General features: G+C 39.0%; 1 protein-coding gene and 1 long non-coding RNA gene across 11 annotated transcripts; one reads left to right on the top strand and one right to left on the bottom strand.

Moving 5' to 3' along the window:
- Positions 1 to 312: 312 nt before the first annotated feature.
- On the bottom strand, positions 313 to 3,352 carry LOC133731193 (disease resistance protein RPM1-like). Its single transcript, XM_062158625.1, has 2 exons — positions 3,289 to 3,352; positions 313 to 3,004 (listed from the first exon to the last, which is right to left on the bottom strand). Exon 2 carries the CDS (start codon positions 2,974 to 2,976, stop codon positions 313 to 315), a length of 2,664 nt encoding a protein of 887 aa, XP_062014609.1. The 5' UTR covers positions 2,977 to 3,004; positions 3,289 to 3,352.
- Positions 3,353 to 17,774: 14,422 nt separating this feature from the next.
- Positions 17,775 to 21,620, top strand: LOC133729007 (uncharacterized). 10 transcript variants are annotated; one of them, XR_009856187.1, is made up of 10 exons: positions 17,775 to 17,951; positions 18,110 to 18,247; positions 18,328 to 18,384; positions 18,495 to 18,698; positions 18,802 to 18,922; positions 19,149 to 19,843; positions 19,916 to 20,007; positions 20,115 to 20,817; positions 20,944 to 21,032; positions 21,278 to 21,620. It is a non-coding gene; the product is annotated as an uncharacterized LOC133729007 (long non-coding RNA). The 10 variants fall into 10 exon arrangements; XR_009856185.1 differs by having other exon boundaries at positions 19,149 to 20,007; XR_009856182.1 differs by having other exon boundaries at positions 19,916 to 20,817.
- Positions 21,621 to 21,895: the final 275 nt, after the last annotated feature.

Genomic DNA, 21,895 nt, shown 5'->3' on the forward strand with positions numbered 1-21,895 from the left:
ACTTAGATGAACAATGTTAGGGTTTGAATCAATTTTAATCATAATTTCGGTTTTGATCTATGTTCTCTCATTCCATTCGTATTTTTTATGTTTTTGCATTTTAATTGTTTTGTTAACTTAGTTTTATTTTTGAAAAACCAAAAACAAAATTCCCCCTTTTTCGTGTAAAATGTTTATAGTTGTGAATATATTTGTGTGTATTTTACTTTGTTTTAATTTTAATTGTTTAATTGTTTGACAATGACAGGTGTACCCTCAATCCCCGGAATAGAACGATCCCTATTTGCTTATACTACTAACGATATTTCAGGGTTAAATTATGCGCTTGCTTTTAAGCGTATCAGGAACAAATTCCAGAGCCAAAGAATGTAGATTAGAAAGGTATTCAAGGCCCAATGGCACTGTTTTCAACTCCATGCAGTTTTTAACCCATAAGTACCGGAGATTTGGCATCACCCCTTTTTCTATACTAATCTTTTTCACCGAGGCAAAATTGAACAACTCCAACCTCTCCAACTTTACAAAGCCTCTGCGGAAACACAACTCTTCCCCAACATATGAATTCCAAAGATCAAGCCATGTCAGAGAGGGCAGTGCTTCAATTTGAGGTAGTAAATCATCTTCAAGTCTAGACCAACGCAGACACAGACGTCCGAGGCTCTGCAGTGAAGAAAACCAAGGTATTGCGTTTTGCAGTCTGCCAATCAAATAAAGTATTCGAAGGCGCGGAAGACGTGGACATTGTGCTTTCACTGGAAGGATTTCCTCTTCATTACTTGCCATTAAAACCACAGATTGAAGCAGATTCAGCTTTTCAATTGAGACCCAAAGGTCAATCTCATCTCTTTCTTTCACATTCGATATGCCGATGCTCTTAAGTTGAGTCAGGTTGCCGATATGTCTAATAGTGTCCCCTTCTGATTCAATCATCGATAAAGTTTGCAATTTCTGCAACTGAGAAATATTCGATGACACTTTCATCCCACTCACATATTTGAAGTCCAGATAGTTTCCAGTGAAGCGATACATAACTAGATGGCGCAGGTTCAGCAACTTTGCAATTTCTTTTGGAAGTGATTCTATCTTAGTATTCTTGATGTTCAGTAATTGAAGGTTGCGGAGACGCCCTATAGACTCTGGAAGTTGCTTGATTAAAGTGCCCTTCAAATTTAAATATCTCAAGTTGAACAAGTAAACAACTTCACCCGGCAGTTTATCAATTTGGACTTCCTGCAACTCTAGAGTCCTCAATAATTTGAACCGAGACACCAGTGTATTTGAGAAACACAATGAGGACATGTCAGGGGCAAATACTAGAAGAGAACGAATGTTTGACATACCCGGGCATGATTTAATTTCTCCTTCCATTCTGTGAATTGACAAGCGACGGATTGAGATGCCTTCCATTACTTCTTTCCCGTCGTATACATGACCAAACTTTTCCTTCTCGGCTGTCGACAAAGCAAGCTCTCGCATCAGATCATGCATCTTAACTTGTTTCGGCCTTCCTGTATTATTTCTCCTCACAACTTGTAACATACTGCGGAAACAGAGTTCCCAAAGATAGTCATCTGCAACTTCTTCTGGCGTGATCCCTTTCACATGTTCAACAAATCCTTCGGCCATCCACAATCTAACGAGTCTTTTTCTTTTAATTACAAAATCTTCTGGGAATAGAGAGAAATAGAGGAAGCAATGTCTCAATTGAGATGGCAAATCATTGAAACTCAGAAGCAAGATATTTTTCACAGGGTCTAGCAATGGACTATGATCTAGATGCCAATTCAAGCTGTTGCAGACTTGCTCCCATTGATCCAGCGACTTCTTGGAAGACATAAGACCACCTAAAGCCACAATAGCCAGAGGAAGGCCTTCACACTTCTCCACAAGTTGGCAAGCTAACGACACAAAATCAGGTGGACAAGTTTTGTACTCATTAGATGAAAATGCTTTTTTGCAGAAGACCTCCCAAGCCTCATTCTTTAGAAGGGGTTGAATATGGTGAACATGGCTTTTAACTCCAAAAGAATGGGATGCTACATCTTCTTTTCGAGTTGTAACTATGATTCGACTTCCGAGTTGCCTATCTTGAAGTGATACATTTATTTCGCTCCAAATTTTTATATCCCACACGTCATCTAGAACAACCAGGTATCTTTTGGAGTCCAAGTAGTTAATTAGTAACTCTAGCAAATCTTTGCGGTTCATGGCATTCAAATTTGCAGGGTACTCTTCCTTCCTTGATTTGTAGAGTTCCCTGATCAACTTTCGAAACAAGTCTACCACATCATAAGTTTGGGAAACTGTAATCCATGCATAACAATCGAAATGTCTCTTCACCCTTTCACTGTTGAAGACCTTGGCAACTAGAGTTGTCTTCCCAGAACCTCCCATGCCAACCACAGATATAACAGTTTGGTGTTGCTCTTCATCCATAAGCCATCCTATTAGTATTTGCTTCTTGCCTTTAATCCCAACGAGTTCGTCTTCCCTAATGAAAAACGAAGACTCCGCTTGGCTCTGCAACAATTTGTGAATATCTTCAGATGTAGTTGCTCCTCCAACAAGGCCAACACTGTATCTTTGATTCCTCTCTGGAATGGCTCTGATCATTTCAGTAATTTTCTGCAACTTCTTTGCAATTTTATGCCTGAACCAAAGATTACATGGAGCGCGAATGGTTTTGTGTAGCCCCCTTGAAAGTCGACCCCCACTTTGCTTCTCATACATGTGATACATGAATTCATCAATGATGTCTTCAACATCATAGGCTAGGTTTCTGATTCTTGCAACCCACAATTTCTCTCCTTCAGTTTTTGCTTTGTTGGCCTCTGCATCCACTAGGAAAGCTTTCATGCTTAGAAACTCCTCCTTGATCTTATCAACTTCATCACGAATACCAGCTATGGCTGTTCCTTCGTTCTCAAGAATTGTCGCAAGTTTTCCAATTAAGAGGTCCGTTACTACTGAGGCCATATTAGCCCGCAGTCAGTATACTCGATCTCTGTGTAAAGAAGAGAGAAGGTTCAAGTATTTTCAAAACTAAACCGAGTAATGATAATAAGTATTCCGAAAAGACTCGACTAATATTGAAATAACGCAACTTTTTAAAGAAATGATAGATGTAGAACGACGTACCAAGTGTTGATGGATCGTTTTGATAAGATCTGAAAGCTCACAGAAGAACTGCAATGATCTGTTTCAAATCCATGAAGATCCAGTCAAGAACTCAAGAACAAGACTCCAGTTGCACTGTCTTTGTTGAAATGAAATTGATATTGTTGATACCTTAATTTTGTTGAAATATAATGCCGGTCCGCTTGACCCGACTTGCAACGTTATTTGCTGGCAGCTGTGATCAGTCTCCTTAATTACCCGGTTCAGCATCAAGTAGATCTTGGTAAGATATTTTCAATTCTCTACCTGCAAGACCTGTAAATGTTACTTCTCATTGTGCATGCATTCCTAAAGTTATCTCAAGTTTATGGAATGCTTACACATCATTCATCGACTGTGAAAAAGAAAAAGAAAAAGAAAAAGAAAAAGAAAAAAGGATTGTTTATTAATTGTCAAAAATCCAGCTCTGTTTTGAGAATCGTAAGGGGTGTGTACATTTCAGCAAAAGTTGTGGTTGCAGGTTCCAGTACCAAAAGGCCGTGGTGTTTTTATGTTTTTGAGCAATAAAAAGTGTGGTCTAATGCAGGTAGAAGCTTAAATTTCTTGCTCATGCGTATAGAGCATGTGTGGGCAATGCTACGACTAATAGAAGAAGGTTTGTCACCTCGTCTTGGCACTTTGGCAGAACTTTCTGGAACCACCATTCTCATCTAGATAATAAAGTTCACTATTTTAGAGGCATAAAAGTTATTTAAAAAATAGTATGTAATCCTACATTACCAACAATAGGTTTGTAGTTGTGACTAAAAAAAAATCAGACCGAAAAGTTAAAATTAATAGTACTTCCCCTGTTGAAGGAAATCGACTTTGTGTGCCTAATCAAACTAGGATAAGTTTCATATTTGTAATAGGAGAGAATGTTCTAGAATTCCTAGTCCTATTCGGAATAGTTTTCCTTGTAACATTAGAACATGTACATTGTAATCCCTATATATAGGGCTCCTATTCTCAATATTGAATACACAATTCTCTCATCAATCTCTCTCGAATCTTTTATTCTTAAACACGTTATCAGCACGAGTTCTAACCACAAAAACCAAAAATCCAAAAACCGAAATTCTCTTCAACATCACTTTTTTCACCGTTGCACCTAGCCCGAGCTAGCCTAGCCACTGCTGCCCACCTACACACCCCTGCGCTGCACGCTGCCCTTGCAGCCCTTACGCACCCGTGTGCCGCCTACTGCCCATGCAGCATCGCCGCACGCCTGCTGCCCCTGCAGCACAGCAGGACGCTCGTTCCTGTGCAGATCAGCCTGCTTGCATGCCCCGAAACGTCTTGATCGGGACCTCAGATCAAAATCCTTCCTTCATCAAAGTTGTTCGTCTCTGTCTCTTCTATCTAACCTCATAATTTCAGCCTTATCGGAGTTGTTTTGAGACCTGCAATCTTCTGCCAAATCAAGCAGCACCTCCGGCCGAGCCTAGCAAACTGACGTTGCAATCCTGCACATCTCGGCCACACAGCAGGGATTGAAAGATAGTTTACAATCCCCGACCCAGGATCGATAGCACGTCTGCAATCCTACACGCCTGCATCAACACGCGCGTGTATTGAGAATTTCAAGTTCCGAAATTCATGACTAAGTTTTCACAAGTAAGTTGTTCCCGTTTTTGAAATTCAAATTTAGTTTTTTCGGGGTCTTACAAAATCCCTTCTTCTACATCCCACCTTTCTGTAAACGTGGGTTCGATTTGCTAAAAGCAGAATCGTGGGGATTCACGCTACATACGAACTAAGAGCATTCGTGATCTTCGGACTAAGAGCGTCCGTGAGCATCGATTTTTACGAACTAAGAGCGTTTGTAGGCTACGGACTAAGAGCGTTCGTAAGCATAAAAATTTGACCATATAAACGTCATTGGTTTCAATCCAAAATTTGGAAACTATCAACAAAGACAGTAGTTATAACTCTTTCTCACTAGGCGTACTGAAGAGTAATTGTGATGTCTAAGAAAGGTTTGAACTGAGAGAACGGTTTTAAAAGTGAGCAACACTCCACCAAAATCTCGCCTTACCTTACCTGGTCACAACCAAATTGGAATTACCAAACGGATTGAGTAACTACTACTTGTCTAAGCTTGATTATCCTTTTTGGATTAAATTTAGAAATTTTGACGTAATCATTGGCTTTCATTGAAATAAAGTGTCGATTTTGATTCGAACTTTATCCATTCAAGTATGTTTCCCGGAGAGCTAGAATGTCTCGTGGATAGTGCTACTACGCACACCATACTTCGAAATAGGCAGTTATTTCTTGAGATGATGCCTACTCGATCTTCAGTGACTACGATGGCAGGGTCATCTAAATTGATTCATGGTCGAGGACCAGCTCAATTCTTGTTGCCACATGGCACAATCATTAATGTCACTGAAGCTCTCTACGCTCCTAGGGCTAAAAGAACCCTTTTGAACTTCAAAGATATAAGAGCCAATGGTTTTCATGTGGAAACACATTGTGAGAATGGAAAAGAGTTCCTTTGCATCACCTCTAATGACTACGGACATAAAAGAGTCTTAGAGAAACTTATGTGTCGATCTAGTGGGTTGTATGCAACCACTATTCGAGTAATTGAATCCAATCATGTTATGAGAGACGATTTATGGTATTCTGACACATATAGGCTTTGGCATGACCGTCTGGGACACCCAGGTCATGATATGATGATTCGTATATTAAAGACTTCACACGGACATCCATTCTTCAGAACGAAGAGAAGTAAGAACCAAAAATTAATTGGTTCGAGGAGATGCACCTGTGCCTCACGGCGCCAAGACTGTGCAAGACCGGCCACTTAGGGCCGGCGCCGTCTACCCCCTACGGCAACAACATGGCTTCGACGACATGGACCATTCTTTGACTCCTCCTTCTACTTCTAAAGTCAATTGTGACTTCATGGCTCAACCAAAATACTCATTGGTTGTTTCTAAAGCCCATCATTCGTTCTGCAAAGCTTGCTCTTTAGCAAAATTAGGATCGAGACCATCCTATGCAAAGGACACTAAAGAAACATACCATTCTTGCAACGAATCCAATGTGATATTTGTGGACCTATTCAACCATCTTGTGGACCATTTCGATATTTTATGGTGTTGGTTGATGCATCGACACGCTGGTCACATGTCATGCTATTGTCCACAAGGAACGCTGCATTTGCTAAACTCCTCGCTCAAATTATTAAGTTAAGGGCTCACCATCCTGATCATCTTATTAAGTCTATAAGGCTAGACAATGCTGGGGAGTTTACATAAAAAACTTTTGATGAATATTGCATGTCCATTGGGATTGAAGTTGAACATCTTGTTCCTCATGTTCACACCCAAAATGGTCTCGCAGAAGCCGCCATTAAACGACTACAAATGATCGCTAGAGCATTGGTAATGCGCACCAATCTCCCTATTTCTGCTTGGGGCTATGCAATATTGCATGCAGCTGTGCTTATTCGTCTGAGGCCCACTGCCACTCAACCCTTCTCTGCATCCCAGATGGTGACTGGGTATGAGCCTGATGTCTCACATTTACGCATATTTGGGTGTGCAGTTTATGTGCCAATTGCGCCGCCACAGCGCACCAAAATCGGTCCTCAACGACGATTACGCATTTATGTTGGATATGATTCTCCAACGATTGTTCGCTACTTAGAACCCTTGACAGGCGATCTCTTTACCGCTAGATTTGCGGATTGTCACTTTGATGAGACAGTCTTCCCGTCGTTAAGGGGAGATAAGAACATAAATGTTCAACAGGAACGACAGGAATTGTTGTGGTCTGTCCCCACTTTGTCTCATCTTGATCCCCGAACCGCACAGTCCGAAATTGAAGTGCGGAGAATTCTCGATCTTCAAAACGTAGCAGAATCGATGCCTGATGCGTTTTCTGATATCGCTAAAGTGACGAGATCACATATACCTGCTGCAAACGTGCCTGCAAGGATTGATGTCCCTAAAATTAGAGGACATGACGCCATCTCAAGAGTACCTGAGTATGGCGCCAACGTCCCCTCCCTTGGTGACGTTGTGGCTAGGCCCACGGCTCCTGCCAGGAAGCGCTGGAGGCCCATAGGTTCGATGGATTCTCGCCCAAGAAAGAAAGTGAGTTTGACACAAAATAATCCATTAATCATCAATGTAAATAATCCATCTCATGAGGATATTCTGGATTATGGTTATGTCCAAGAGACATCATTGGGGGACGCTCCAATGTCAGAACCAATTCCAGAGAATAGAGAGATCTCCATGAATTACACTAGTGTACATGAGATGATGGATAGAAATTCTATGGCTATTGATGATGCATTTGCATATCATGTTGCAAAAGGAATTGTAGAGTATGATGATATCGAACCTCGCTCTGTCGAAGAATGTCAACGAAGAGCGGATTGGCCTAAATGGAAAGATGCGATCCAGGCTGAATTAGGTTCACTAGCAAAGAGACAGGTATTTGGGCCTATAACGCAGACACCCCCAGATGTAAAACCTGTTGGCCATAAATAGGTCTTTGTTAGAAAGCGTAATGAGAAAAATGAGGTGGTTAGATATAAAGCCCACCTCGTGGCGCAAGGATTCTCTCAACACCCTGGAATCGACTACGAGGAGACGTATTCTCCCGTAATGGACGTTATAACGTGTTCCGCTACCTTGTCAATTTGGTAGTTTCTGAAAAACTTGACATGTAGCTTATGGATGTGGTTACAGCATATCTCTATGGGGATCTAGATTCAGAGATATATATGAAGGTTCCAGATGGACTTCAATTACCCAAGTCAAATGGCTCTAAACCACGGAGCACGTTTTCAATAAGATTGAAACGCTCACTATATGGATTGAAACTTACAATCCGGACGGATGTGGTATAACCGTCTAAGTGACTACTTGATTGGGAAGAGATATGTCAACAATGAAATATGCCCATGCCTGTTTATAAAAAGGACAAGTTCCGGATTTGCAATTGTAGCAGTTTATGTCGATGACATGAACCTAATTGGAACTCTAGATGAGTTAAAGGAAACTGCTAAATACTTGAAATCCAAATTTGAGATGAAAGATCTTGGGAAAACACGGTTTTGTCTCGGTTTAGAACTCGAGCACCATAGTGATGGGATTTTGATCCATTAGTCTGCATATACTTAGAAAATCCTAAGGCGCTTTAATGAAGATAAAGCAAAGCCTGTGAGTACTCCCATGATCGGCCGTAGTCTTGAGCCCGGAAAAGATCCGTTTCGTCCAAAGGATGAGGACAAAGAATTATTAGAGGAGGAAGTGCCCTATTTAAGTGCAATAGGCGCATTATTGTACTTAGCTCAATGCACAAGACCGGACATCTCATTCGCAGTGAACTTGTTAGCTCGACATAGCTCTGCGCCAACACGCCGCCATTGGATTGGTGTAAAGACAATCTTTCGATACCTAAGAGGTACGATTGATATGGGCCTATTTTATCCCTACAGAGAGAAAAGGAATGACGGAAATTTGGGATCGGACCCCAAGAGGCAAAACGCCGCCGTCCATGGTGGCCGGCGTCCCCCTACTTCTCTCCATCAAAACGACAATGGTGTTTTGATGGGTTTTGCTGATGCAGGGTACCTCTCTGACCCTCACAAATGTCGCTCTCAAACGGGTTATGTCTTTACCATGGGAAGCACTGCGATATCTTGGAGGTCTACAAAACAGACCCTTGTTTCTACTTCCTCAAATCATGCAGAGATTATTGCTCTACATGAAGCCGTGCGTGAATGTACGTATATGGCTAAGGTCTGTAATTAGACATATTCGAGGAAGTTGTGGTTTGAAGTCTACCACGTATGAACCTACATGCATCTATGAGGACAATGTAGCTTGTATTGAGCAAATGAAGTTAGGTTTCATCAAGGGCGACAACACCAAGTATATATCGCCTAAATTCTTTTATAATCAGCAACAACAATTTCTTCTAAAGATTGAAGTGAATCAAATCCGATCAGAAGTTAATGTAGCGGACTTATTCACTAAGTCATTACCTAAATCCACCTTCGAGAAACATGTGAAGAGCATCGGATTGAGAAAGTTATCCAAACTCCCATGATTGTAGCAATCAGGGGGAGATATCGACATCAGGGGGAGTTATGATGTCTACATATTCGATCTCGAAGAGTGAAGGACGTGTTGTACTCTTTTTCTCCTCCTCGAGCTTGTTTTTGTCCCACATGGTTTTCCACTCGAGCAAGGTTTTTAACGAGGCAATGGATGAAGCGTCACCACCAAGTTTGAGCGGCACAAGGGGGAGTGTTGAAGGAAATCGACTTTGTGTGCCTAATCAAACTAGGATAAGTTTCATATTTGTAATAGGAGAGAATGTTCTAGAATTCCTAGTCCTATTCGGAATAGTACGTTTTCCTTGTAACATTAGAACATGTACATTGTAATCCCTATATATAGGGCTCCTATTCTCAATATTGAATACACAATTCTCTCATCAATCTCTCTCGAATCTTTTATTCTTAAACATCCCCAACATTTAACTTTTAGTGTTCATAAACTTTGTTGTTGCAATACAAGAGCATGTTAAGTAACTCAAAAAAAGAAAAAAGAAAAATTATTAAGGAACAACAAGAGCAAATGAAATTTGATAGACAGATAAACGTTTTGCTTATGACTTGCTAGAGACATCTCTCATCAGAACATCAATGGGAACTTCTATTAATACTTTTTAAATTGACATTTGGACATCCCTTTCTAAAATATGCACAAAACTTCCAATCTTGTCATTTTTTGTCTCCACACAATTTTTTTTCCCAATACACATATCCTAGTTATTTCTCTTTTCTCATCACTAACACTAGCAAAAAAAAAAAAAAACAGCTGTATGAAAAGAAACCAAGATTATAATTGATGTCACATTAAGCGAAGCAATTAAGCTAACCCAGAAACAAAAAGAATAGGCAATAAAAATCGTTTTCACATTCATTAGTTTCATGGTTTTTCTTCTCTATGTTTTTTGTCCTTTCTTCTATATTTGTGATATTTAACATTCTACCTTAATCACCCAATAATCCTTATATATAGCTCCAAGAGAATGAGTGAGAGGGGACGAAGGAGAAGAGAAGGTGCACGTTTTATTTCATCTTTTTTATTTTTGCATTTTGTTCAATTTTTTAGAAGAGTAAAGTTAGATTTAAAAACTTTTAAAAATTGTTGGAGGTCTAATTACTATTTTGGGAGATCCTGAGATGGCTCACCTAATAGTTATCGATCTATTGTGGACATATTCTGTCCCGATTATTGCTACTTACTTTGGTCAATTTAGCTCGATTAGCTGTTCAATTCAGCATTCGTTGTTGGATTCATTGACATGTCAGGCTCTCCTATTTAAAGTGAGTATGCATAGTGTTAGTCCATTGTTGCTTGTCCTTGATTATAATCTCTTGTTGTGTGCTATGAGTGCGATCAGTTTGTAATTACAGTTTATTAAAATAAAATTTCGCTTGATAAAAAAAAATGATAATATCCTAAAAATCAGCTGTCACCGATTTCTTCTCCGGCCAGAGGTAGTGATGCTCCTCGGTCGTTGCGCTTCCACCGACGCCGGAGTCGGCCTGAACAGCTACGCCGACGAGACTGATTCTAGGTATGCCAAATTCACTAGCTTCATATTCGAATTCAAGCCATTGTAGGATTACTTTAATTTTTTGAATTGCTAATACTTGGTCAGATATTGGAAAATTGAAATGGCATTGATTTCTACTTTCTAGTGTTAAGCCATTGTAGTAATTAAAAAATAACATGCAAACCCAAATTAACCAACAAATAGGTTTCTACTTTCTAGTGTTAATATACAAAACACGAACCGTTAATTAGATTTCTAAATACTGCTATCATGCTATAATTTAAACATAAAAAAAAATTAAATTATTGTGTACATACCTTATTTGTCTTGATCTTTTGCTTACGACTTGTTACAGACTTTTACTAAAAACACAAGAAAGTAAGGCAATACTTTCTTTTCTTTCTGTGTTTTTACAAATTTGAGAAGTGTAGTACAGGAGCAATGATCAAAGTAATACCCAAAGAGGATTGCTCAAGCGAGCGAAACTCTCTTTTAGTTTCTGATTTATATAGCAGAGTCTGAGGTTCTGCTTTTCTAGGGATTGGCTAACTTAGATGAATCACTTGGGAGAATGAGTGAGGTTGAGTTTATCTTTTTCTCCTTGGGTGGGAAATGACTCCAATAGTGAATGAGTGACCGTGAGTTTATGCCGTTAAAAAATAATTCTCTAATGGTCTTTAAACTTAATTAATGCTTGGCTTTTGCTTTTGTAAGAAATAAAAGATCTCATATATATAAAATAAACTTAGAAACTACAGGCATCTTATCTCAAAAAAAAAAAAAAAAGCAAAAAGAAACTACAAGGCATCTAAACATGAATAATTCTCTAATGGTCTTTAAACTTAATTAATGCTTGGCTTTTGCTTTTGTAAGAAATAAAAGATCTCATATAAAATAAACTTAGAAACTATAGGCATCTTATTCTGGAAAAAAAAAAAAAGAGGAAAAAGAAACTACAAGGCATCTAAACATGAATAATCAAATAGAAACTACAAGGCAAGGGAGATACCACTGAAGAAATCATCCTATTGGATGACACTGCAGGGAGTGCCACCGGCCTTCAGATCTGAACGTATTATGCGACTGATTGGGAGTACACTAGGCGAGTTCATGGAATTTGATCGCTCGGCCTTTCGGACTCGAGTTTTGCGCATCAGGGTTGAGATCGATTATGTCAAACCTCTCCTGTTTCGTCGACGATTCAGGGTGGAAGATGAAGTCCAGTTCATGGTGCAATTTCGATATGACAAGCTATTTGGCAGGTGTGGCACCTGCGGCCTCGTTACCCATGTTGGCCTCCCTTGTTCAAGGCCGGATCTGGAGGAAGACCGTGACATACCTGTTGGCACGGTGGAGCAGCCCACGGCTTTAGCCGTGTTACTGGGACAGGAAAACCCTAATGTCACTAGGGTAACGGTAAACAATCAAACTCTGATTTTCAAGGCTCAAATACCTAATAGCATACCCGAAGCTATCCTGCCTCAATTTGTGATGGCCATGCGTCAACATCGAAGACAAGTGCAGATTAGAGAATTGAGTGAACCAAGACTCAATGAAGATCCAATCATAGGACAACGCCGTAGTAGGGAAAATGATGAGGTAATTATCTCTCCGAAAAAGTTGCGTTTAAGTCTTGCTATTGGAAAGAAAAATTTGGATGCAGTGACTATGGGCTTGTTGGAGGGACCTTCGAACAACAATGATCAACCTAAGAGAAAGAGAGGACGTCCTGTTGGAAGTGTGAACAAGCTGCCATATGGAACAGCAGGAAAAGGAAGAAAGAAGGATGGAGAACAAGAAAAGACAAAGAGCAAAAAGACCAACCTGATGCTGAGGTTGTTAGCTGCTGATGAGCCTGAAACAAGTACCAACTCTAACCCTAAGGGGAAAGAGAAAGTGCTTGCTTAAGGTACAAAATTTCAAGACGTTCTAAACATCAAGCCTTCTCAAGTGGGAGTAATTTCTGTATACTTTCTAAGATGTTTCTAGTTGATATGTGTACCACAATTGATTGCTGGCAGATTAGACTAGATGAATTGATTTTGCCTTAGGAAGTGAGATTACTTTTGTTGTTTCAGCGAGCGTCCATTTTAGTTTTAATGAGTTTAGGTGTGACTTAGATAGGACGCCCGGTTAAATTCCGGATCTTCTTATGTAAGTTCTGTTAGACTCTGGCCAGTTTTCATGACTTTGATATCTAATAACATCAAATCCTTTCAAAAAAAAAAATGAATAATCAAATAGTTATGTATATTAGTTTTATTACCATTAAATTCTTTTTTTTTCTTTCCTGATAATTCATTAAGTTAACCATAATTAGCCCATAATTATGGGTTATCATACATGACAACTTTTCATTGAATGGTGGTAACATCTTCTAAGAAAGGGTGGTTCTAGTTGGACCTCCAAATTTGATATTTGGACCTCAAATTTTTTTCAATTATTAATAGACTTTGTCAAGTTATGTGAAAAGACAAATAAGGACAAAGAGAGAAAAATGGAAAAATAAATAAATACTCTTCTTACCTCCTCCATCCAAATATAACATTCAATTAAATTGTTTTTTTTTTCCCGAAATTTCCTTATATTGCCTATATAGTTTTATAATTTACCTAAAAAAATTAAGTAAAAATAATAATTTCTATACATGACCTATCATTTAATACAAAAGTAAATTCAAAACACTGATTTGGAAACTAAATTAATTAAATATTATGATATAGTTATTACTCGATTTTCCAACCCAAAACCTTGAAATTCTTCTTTTAACAAATTCAAAGGGATTCCAACAACAAATCAAGATCGAGAACCAACCCTTTGATTAATTTTGGTGGACGAGAGACCTACTTATAAAAGAGCAACATCATGTAATTTTGATTCATTCTTCTTCTCGTGGTTGAAGATAGAGATAAAAAATACAGTAACAGATTGTTGTATGGAGAAATGATCATTTACCCAATTTTGGGGCTAATTAACCCCACTTACCCAAACACTCTAAGAGATTGCCCACTTACCCAAACACTCTAAGAGATCATTTCCCTAATACCCAATTAAGTATTTTTTTTATTCCTTTTTATTTATTTTTGGGACAATTTTGCCCTCTCCTTCTTTGTCACTTAGAGAGAGAAGTCATCGGAGACATTGCCGGACTCCGGTGACCGGACTCGGGCGACGGGTGACCGGAATCCGGCAACCGATCACCGTAATCCCTAATCCGGCTACCGGACTGGTGACCGGATTCCGGCGTCTGATTTTATTACCCCCCAATAATACCCAGTAATCATATTATTGCCCCACAATAAAAAAGTTATTGCCCCCCAATAACAAGTTTATTGGGGATCAATAATTAGTGAAAAATGAAGACGTTTTTAATTTTGAAAGTTTTAGGAGGTTTATCCAAATAAATAATCTTATTATTGCACCAATAAACATTTTATTGCCCCCCATTAATCTTATTATTGCCCCCCAATAAACTTGCAACACGACGATTACAACAGTTAAATATTAGTACATGCAGTCACCAATCTACAAAATCTACCAAACAGATGCTATTCTAGTACATAACTGAAATTAAAACATTTTTTCTGCACATTTTCTCATACTAGACAACTTGTGGCATGTGGTCTGCCCAAAAAAAAAAAAAAGGAATGGTGTAGACGTCATCGATCTCAGACCAAAAAAGAAAAAAAAGAAAATGTGCAGACATTGAATTGGTCAGCGACGGAAATCAAGAAGCGAGGTCGGAAAGAACGACTTTTGGGCAACGAGGTTGAAAGACTGGCCGGATCGAGACTAGAGTGGCCTCCGTGAGCTTTGGCAGACGACGCCGGTGCGAGTCCCGACCCGGAACAAAACCCAGACCTGAACTCCAGGGCTTGTAGAGGCTGCAATTGTGACGATCCTCTTCTTCTTGCGTCTTCTTCGTGTGGTGGTGGTGCTCAGGATCGGAGATGCAATTAAGGTCGACTGCGACAACAACTGATCCAGCAAACCGCCGATCGGAGATTGAGGGCAGAGGGACGACGGAGAAAGATAAAGAAGAGGAAGTAATCAGACTTGGTGGCAGAGGACGTAATCTGAGGGTGTCGACGAAGTTCCTGCAATGAACTAAGAGAGAGAGAGAGAGAGAGAGAGAGAGAGAGAGTCTGGGATGAGAGAGAGTCTGAGAGGAGAGAGATCGATGAGTTTCAATTTAATTATTAGGGGCAAAACTGTCAATAGATGTTAGATTGGGTAAATGGGGTTAAAAAACTCTTAGTGGAGTAAGTGGGCAATTTTTTAAGCTGAAATTGGGTAAGTGGTCATGGCCCCATTGTTGTATCTCATGTTCAAGGGCGTTTTGGTAAAAATAAGGAGGTCTACTTAGATTTTCAAGTATTCTAAAAAGTAAATTAGAGGTGTATTAAGTATGGAGGGTCCAAATAGCAAATTTGGAGGTCCAACTAGAACCACCCTCTAAGAAATAGTGGTGAGTAAATTTGAATCCGTCAAATTTGACGGTCAACTCTCTCTGTCTTTTATTTTTTATTTTTTTCGAACTACATCTTTTATGTTTTTGTTTTTTGAATAGTCGAACTACATCTGAACTACATCTCTCTCTCTCTCTCTCTCTCTCTCTCTCTCTCTCTCTCATCCTACCCAGACCAAAGCAACTCATCATGAAAAACTTTCATGAATCCTTCTTGTCTCTCTATTTACCCAATTATGTATAAAATCAGAGAGAACATATCTTATTTCCTTCCTAGATCTGATCTTATTTCCTTTATATATTTCTGGGCTTCTAAGCTTTTGTTCTGTTTCTAATGAAACAAGATGGAAACAAAACGATGAGAAGGTATTTGTTTTAGTGGTGGCGGGATTTGAAGATGGTGGGTGGTATGTTATGGGTAGGATTTGCTAGAATAGCAATCTGAGATCTGGAATTCGCGAAGGTGTAGAACATAAAGCTCAGAATCAAGTAGATTTTGATTGATCTAGGCTTTGATTGATCAACAATTTGGGAAGAATAGTCGGGTACCACTTGATTACATAAACATGCAAAGAGAAGAGTAAAGAAGATCGTAGTTGGGTACCATTTGATTATAGAAAGAAAGATTGATCAATGGGTAGTTGGGTGCCACTTGATTACAGAGAGAAAGAAAAGAAAGAAGATACTGAAAGAAAGCTTTCATGCTTTGAAGCTCCTCCTTAATGCTATCAAACTCCATCACGAACACTGGCTATGGTTGTTCCTTCGTTCTCAAGAATTGTCACAATTTTTCCAATTAAGAGGTCTGTTGCAGATGAGGCCATCTTGGCCTTCAGTCCGTATACTCGATCTCTCTGTTTAAAAGAGAGAAAAACGTATTTCCAAAGCTAATTAAGCTGAGTAATGATAATAAGTATTCCGAAAAGACTAAACTAATATTGAAATGATGCAGCTTTTTAAAGAAATGGCAGATGTAGAACGTGAAAGCAAGCATGAAGGAAATGAAGAGTAGAGAGAAAATTATCTCAAAACAGATTTCTGTTATATTGGTTTTTGGACGTAATGAAATTATTACAGCTATGTAGGTATTTATAGTAAGAGAGAGACCTAATTTAACGTACAGAAATGTGACACTTGTCACTCATCTGGAAAATAGCTAACAACCATTCTAACTAACTGTTCTTACTGCCTAAGCTACTTTATTTACACTAACCCCCCCCCCCCCCTTTCAGCTGGATGGGTGGTGAAACAACCATCAAGCTGCTGCACAAGTATGAATGTTGAGGAGAACAGAGGCCTTTAGTAAAAATATCTGCAGGTTGTTCTTGAGTGATAGAGCCATCCTGGACTTTGTATCTAGTAAAGTGAACATCAACTTCAACGTGTTTCATCTTGGAATGATGGACTGGATTAGAAGCAAGTGCTAAGGCAGATATGTTGCCACAATGCAATGTAGGTACTTGAGAGAGATGAATGTGTAAATCTGTAAGTAAGTGTTTGAGCCATTGTAATTCTGATGTTGTATCAGCCATGCTTCGATACTCGGCCTCTGTGGAAGACCTGGAGACAGCAGTTTGTTTCTTACTGCACCATGAGACTGGAGAGTTATTAAGGAGAATAACAAAGCCGGTTGTGGATTTTCTATCATTTGGATCCCCTGCCCAATCAGCATCACAGGAGGCTTGTAGACACATAGGCACAGTAGATGATTGTTTTCTGAACAAAATGCCATGATGCATAGTACCTTTGACATATCTAAGTACGTATACGTTTAGCAGCATTGAGATGAACATATGTAGGATTATGTAAGAACTGACACACAGTATTGACACTATATGCAATGTCAGGTCTTGTAAAGGTTAAGTATTGCAAGCAACCAAATGACCGGATACTCCACATCGAGAACATACATCTCTTTGCTTAAACACCATTGATTGAGGCGCTTTGAAAATGTCATTTAGATGGCTCTTAGTGTTGGTGGCGCCACTAACATGGCCAGGGGCGTTGCCTCCCTCTCTCTTTCCACGTTGACCTCTTCAGTTCTGTCTTCGCCTATTTTGGCGGTTACCTTCCCAAGTAGAGCGATTATATGGACCAGAACGTCCAGAAGTATCCCTAAGATTAGGGTTTCGCTCTTGGCGCCCTCTCTTAGGGGCCCGACTATAATTGGATTTCGGAATATGCTCTGTTTCCACGGATCTCGAATTATAGTTCTTCACAAGGATGTTGTCATGATTTTCAGCGACATTCATAGCTCCATTGAGCTCATGCACTACTAAAAACAATTGCAATTGCTTCGAAAATTCCACGGCATGACTTTCCGTCGCAAAAGCCATGATTTGCAACGGTATCTGCCACGGTTATCTTTCCGTAGTACGCTTACAATTTTTTGCAACGGGATTTGTATTGCCGTCGCATGATTTAATGAGTTCGACGAGTTTCTTAAAACCAAAAAAAAGTAGAGAAAATCCCACACTCACTTCTCCACAGTTCTAATACGATTCTTCCTCTCTCTCTCTCTCTCTCTCTCTCTCTCTCTCTCTCTCTCTCTCTCTCTCTCTCTCTCTCTCTCTCTCTCTCTCTTTTGTGTCCTTCTCCATCACCAAAACCTCCTCTGCTTGCTCTTCATCTGCTCTCCCGTAGATCAGAGTTCAAAAAATCTCATATCGGAATACATTGGCGCTCTCTTTCTCCTTTGTCAATTCAATCAGCCTCATTTGCTTAGGTAAATCATGTCACATGGTGAGATCTCAGGTTCGGGTTTAATTTGAGCTTCTATTGTTTAATTGACAGCAAATTGGGAAAGGCGATACATGCATGTCGTCGGAGTGAGCTTGGATCTGAACTGGGTCCTTCAATTGATAGTCACTCTATTTGTTTTAGGGTTGCTACACTTGCTTAAGAACACAGCGTCGAAGTACTTTGAGGTCAACGCAAATTTCAAAAGAGGAGGCGGAGGAGACCACGGTGGTGATTGGACGACCTAAATGATGATCCATTTGAGCTACGTCTACGAGCAAGGTTTGTTTCTATTTGATTCGATTCATTGATTAATTGGTTTTAATTGATTGAATTAAGTGAATTCTATTTTCAATTTTTAGGTTTCGTCACAAATCTACAATCTCGGTGCGAATCTCTGCCTTCTTCATCTCTATCAGGTGATTTAGGGTTTAGGAATAGAGTTTTTGGCTTTGACTAGTTTCTGTTTGGCTTTTGTGCTTTGTTGTGATGGTTTGTTCCTGTAATTTTTTGGTGTACTTTGAGCCAGAACGTGTGAGCACTCAAATTGTTACACTGATATTGGGAAGCTTCTGAAGATGAAGCTAGATGAGGTTTCAGCTAGGACCATGGAGGTATTGGTGGATGCTTTTTCTAGTTCTGCAGGGCTGTCCACCTTCTCCTATACTGAGTTGGACTATGAATGGGGTGAACAGAATAGAGATTGCCAGTGAGATGGATGCAACTGCTGCTGGTGAGAAATTTACCTTAATTATGCTTGTATTTAATGATATTCTGGTGACCTTTTCATATATGATCCTGGTTCTAAGTTATATACTTTACCTGCATTTGAGTAGGTACGTTGAGGAGGAGGACCTCATGAGGTTCATGATTGAGAAAGAGGTAGAAGTTGAATTTATGCTGATTGACGTAGCACAAACCAGATGAATTGATAAAAGAGCTCTAATAGATTGGGTGGTAAGCCGTCTATTTATGTATCAGTACCTCTCAGTTCCATGTGAATAGCATACATTGATCTGTAGCTATGGAGTTCTACTTCTTGGCCATGCATAAATAGTTGCTCGTATTCTGGTTAAGGTTTGCATTTCAATCATGAAAAGCTCTCGACTTTTGATTTAGATTGTTGTTGATTAAGTGGTGGAATAAGAAATGTGTTTAAAGTTTTGTGTATGTTAATGTGTAGGCACTGATGGCAATTCCCACTCTCGATCCAGCCTTTGTCTCTTCCTAATTCCAGAAAGAGTGGTATTTTTCTTTTATTCTCTACCGATTTACAATTTAATTGTTTCCATGAACAATTATATTTGGTTGAAAGAACTGAAAATTGTTCAAGGTGCTTCAGGGGTCGAAGTGGAACTTTAAGTTTGAAGCTTTGCTACCCCTATTGGTACATTACATGCTTTGTAGTTTGTCAGGGGGAAATGAAGTGAATTAAAAAAGAATGTTCTTGCTGAGATCACACTGAATTTAATTTGTTCTTATTGGGTTTACATGTTGAACTCGTTTTTCTTATTAAGTTGCAGTAAATTGTCATTCTCCCATGAGAGATGAGATCTGATGCAAAAAAAAAAAAAAAAAAATTTGGTCTATTGAGTTCACCAAAAGTTTGAGAGTTTTGATCAACTAATCCCCTCCTTTATTTCTGTCTTCCCATATCGGCAAATGGAGGAGCAATTCAAGACATTGATTGTCCTATCTCATTATTTGGAGGTGCTTTCTTTACTGGATAATTGGATATGTAGATCCATCAGCTATGCAGTTCCTAAAACTCTAGTTCTTTACTGTATTTACATTACAAATAGACCATCCTCAGAGCTAAAAAATCCTCTCCATTGTCCACCATACTAAGCAAGCTCGAGACTCCACAACTCCCAAAAGGTAAGAAACTCTTGACGTCGCTTTCAATTTTTGGCCATATTTTGCACTACTTTGATCATTGTTTTAATCTAGGAAACTATGTAATCTGCACCCCCTACCTAGTTTTGTGTACCAGAAAAGTTATGATAGTTTTGCTTCAATACCAGAAATTTTCTTTCCTTTCGGTAAGAACTTCTACTTTCTGTTAAATTCCAGTTCTTAAAGCTATTCAAGGTTGTAATGGAATGCACTTTTGATTATTACGTTTTGGTAAACCCATGAGGATGGATAGGACTGGAAAAGACCAAAGTTCAATTACTGCACTCCAAGTGTTTGATGTTATGCCTCAAAGACAACACCCAAGCTGAACCAGTGGGCTATTCCATGATTTTTGAAAAACCTATACTTCTTGTTTTACTCTCAGTTTTTAACAGCTTAAAATAGACTCTTAAATGATCATTTTGAGCTTAGTTTCAAGAAAAACGGAGTTAAAATGAGATACTTGTGCTATTTTGAAGTTACTACACTGTTTCAGGATTTCTGCAGAATTAGCGTTTCTGTCCATTTTAGATTCTTGTTTGACCCTCCATTTGAACTTCGATTAGCATGAAACTTTGCAAAATAGTAGCTTCGCATGTCTACTTCAAATCTGGAAAGTTTTGCTTGAAATGACTGAAAGACTAATTGTTGGTGAAATTTTATTGCTTGTTACCAGTTTTCTGAAATTTTCTCAAAACTTGCAGCTTATTGTTACAAACAATTGATTTGAGAACCTTTACACTTGTTTTCTGTCCTCGATCTTCAGTAAGTTAGATTAGAGATGCAAAGCATGCCCTGAAACTTAACTTCAATTCGAAAGTGACAACAAACCAGTGTTTTCTATGCATTCTGATCAGAACATTCTGATCAATGCTTTCTTTTCGGAATAAGCCCACACATGGTGTTGGAGGATGAGAAAGCACACAAAGTTAATTCTTCAACATTGGCTTGAAGCTGTAAGTTCACACTTTATCTATGACCTTTAATAAGCCCATATATTTCTTTTGCAAACCTATATTCCTTGCAATATAAAATATGCATGATCTAATATTAAGCCATTTACTTCTTGATGTGCTCTACAGATTGATCCACACCATCAGTATGGACACAATTTACACATGAACTACGATTTATGATTTGAAAGTGAGAGCAGCCAGCCTTTCTTCTACTGGTAAGCGATTGGCCGTAATCTTCATTTATTTTCACCATATAATGATCAAATACGTTGGTGAAACCTTTTCTGATGATAGATGTGATATTTGAGACTTACCGACCAATATGTATTTATTTTCACCATATAATGATCATATACTGCTTTGTGTTGTTTATATATTGAAAATTACTCTTTCCAATGCTATTGGTGATAAATAATGTTACCTCTGATTATTTTTGTGTGTCCTATGTATGATTATATAGACGGATACCCATCTGAATTGTGGGAAGGCACTACTGGAAATGCTATTATGTATTTATGTCCCCCTGCCATCATATGTTGCAAAAGACTTGGGACTATGTTCAAAAGCCGTGATGGGTCCTGCTGGAATCTGTTTGCTGTGTTTTTGAAGATTTGGTGGAACTATGGGCTTATTTGGGAAGAGAAATGATTGAAGAATGTCACTGTGTTATGTTTGTGTACTGGTAGCTTCTTCTTTTTTTGAGGCAAGCGACATTTTACTGATCTTTGGCTGTAATTAAAGAGTTGGTGTATGAAAAGCAATTGGATAGGCAAGAAATGGATGACTTGCTGCAGATGGTACTAGCTTTGGTGTGCAATTCACACTTTTTTTTTTTTTTTTTTTTTATAAATGAAATATTCTTTTGCGACGGCAAAGTATCTGTCGCAACAAAGTCACCCCAATTTTTTTTTAAAATGAAATATCTTTTTGCGACGGCAAAGTATCCGTCGCAAATAGTTTAGACACTGCGACGGCAACAGTTTTCCGTCGCAAATACTTTTTGCGACGGCATTTTACCGTCGCAAATGGATCTTGTGACGCCACCTATTGCAACGCCAACATTTCCGTCGCAAAAGGC

Source organism: Rosa rugosa, chromosome 2 (genome assembly GCF_958449725.1).
Source record: "Rosa rugosa chromosome 2, drRosRugo1.1, whole genome shotgun sequence".
Classification (NCBI taxonomy): Eukaryota; Viridiplantae; Streptophyta; class Magnoliopsida; order Rosales; family Rosaceae; genus Rosa; species Rosa rugosa.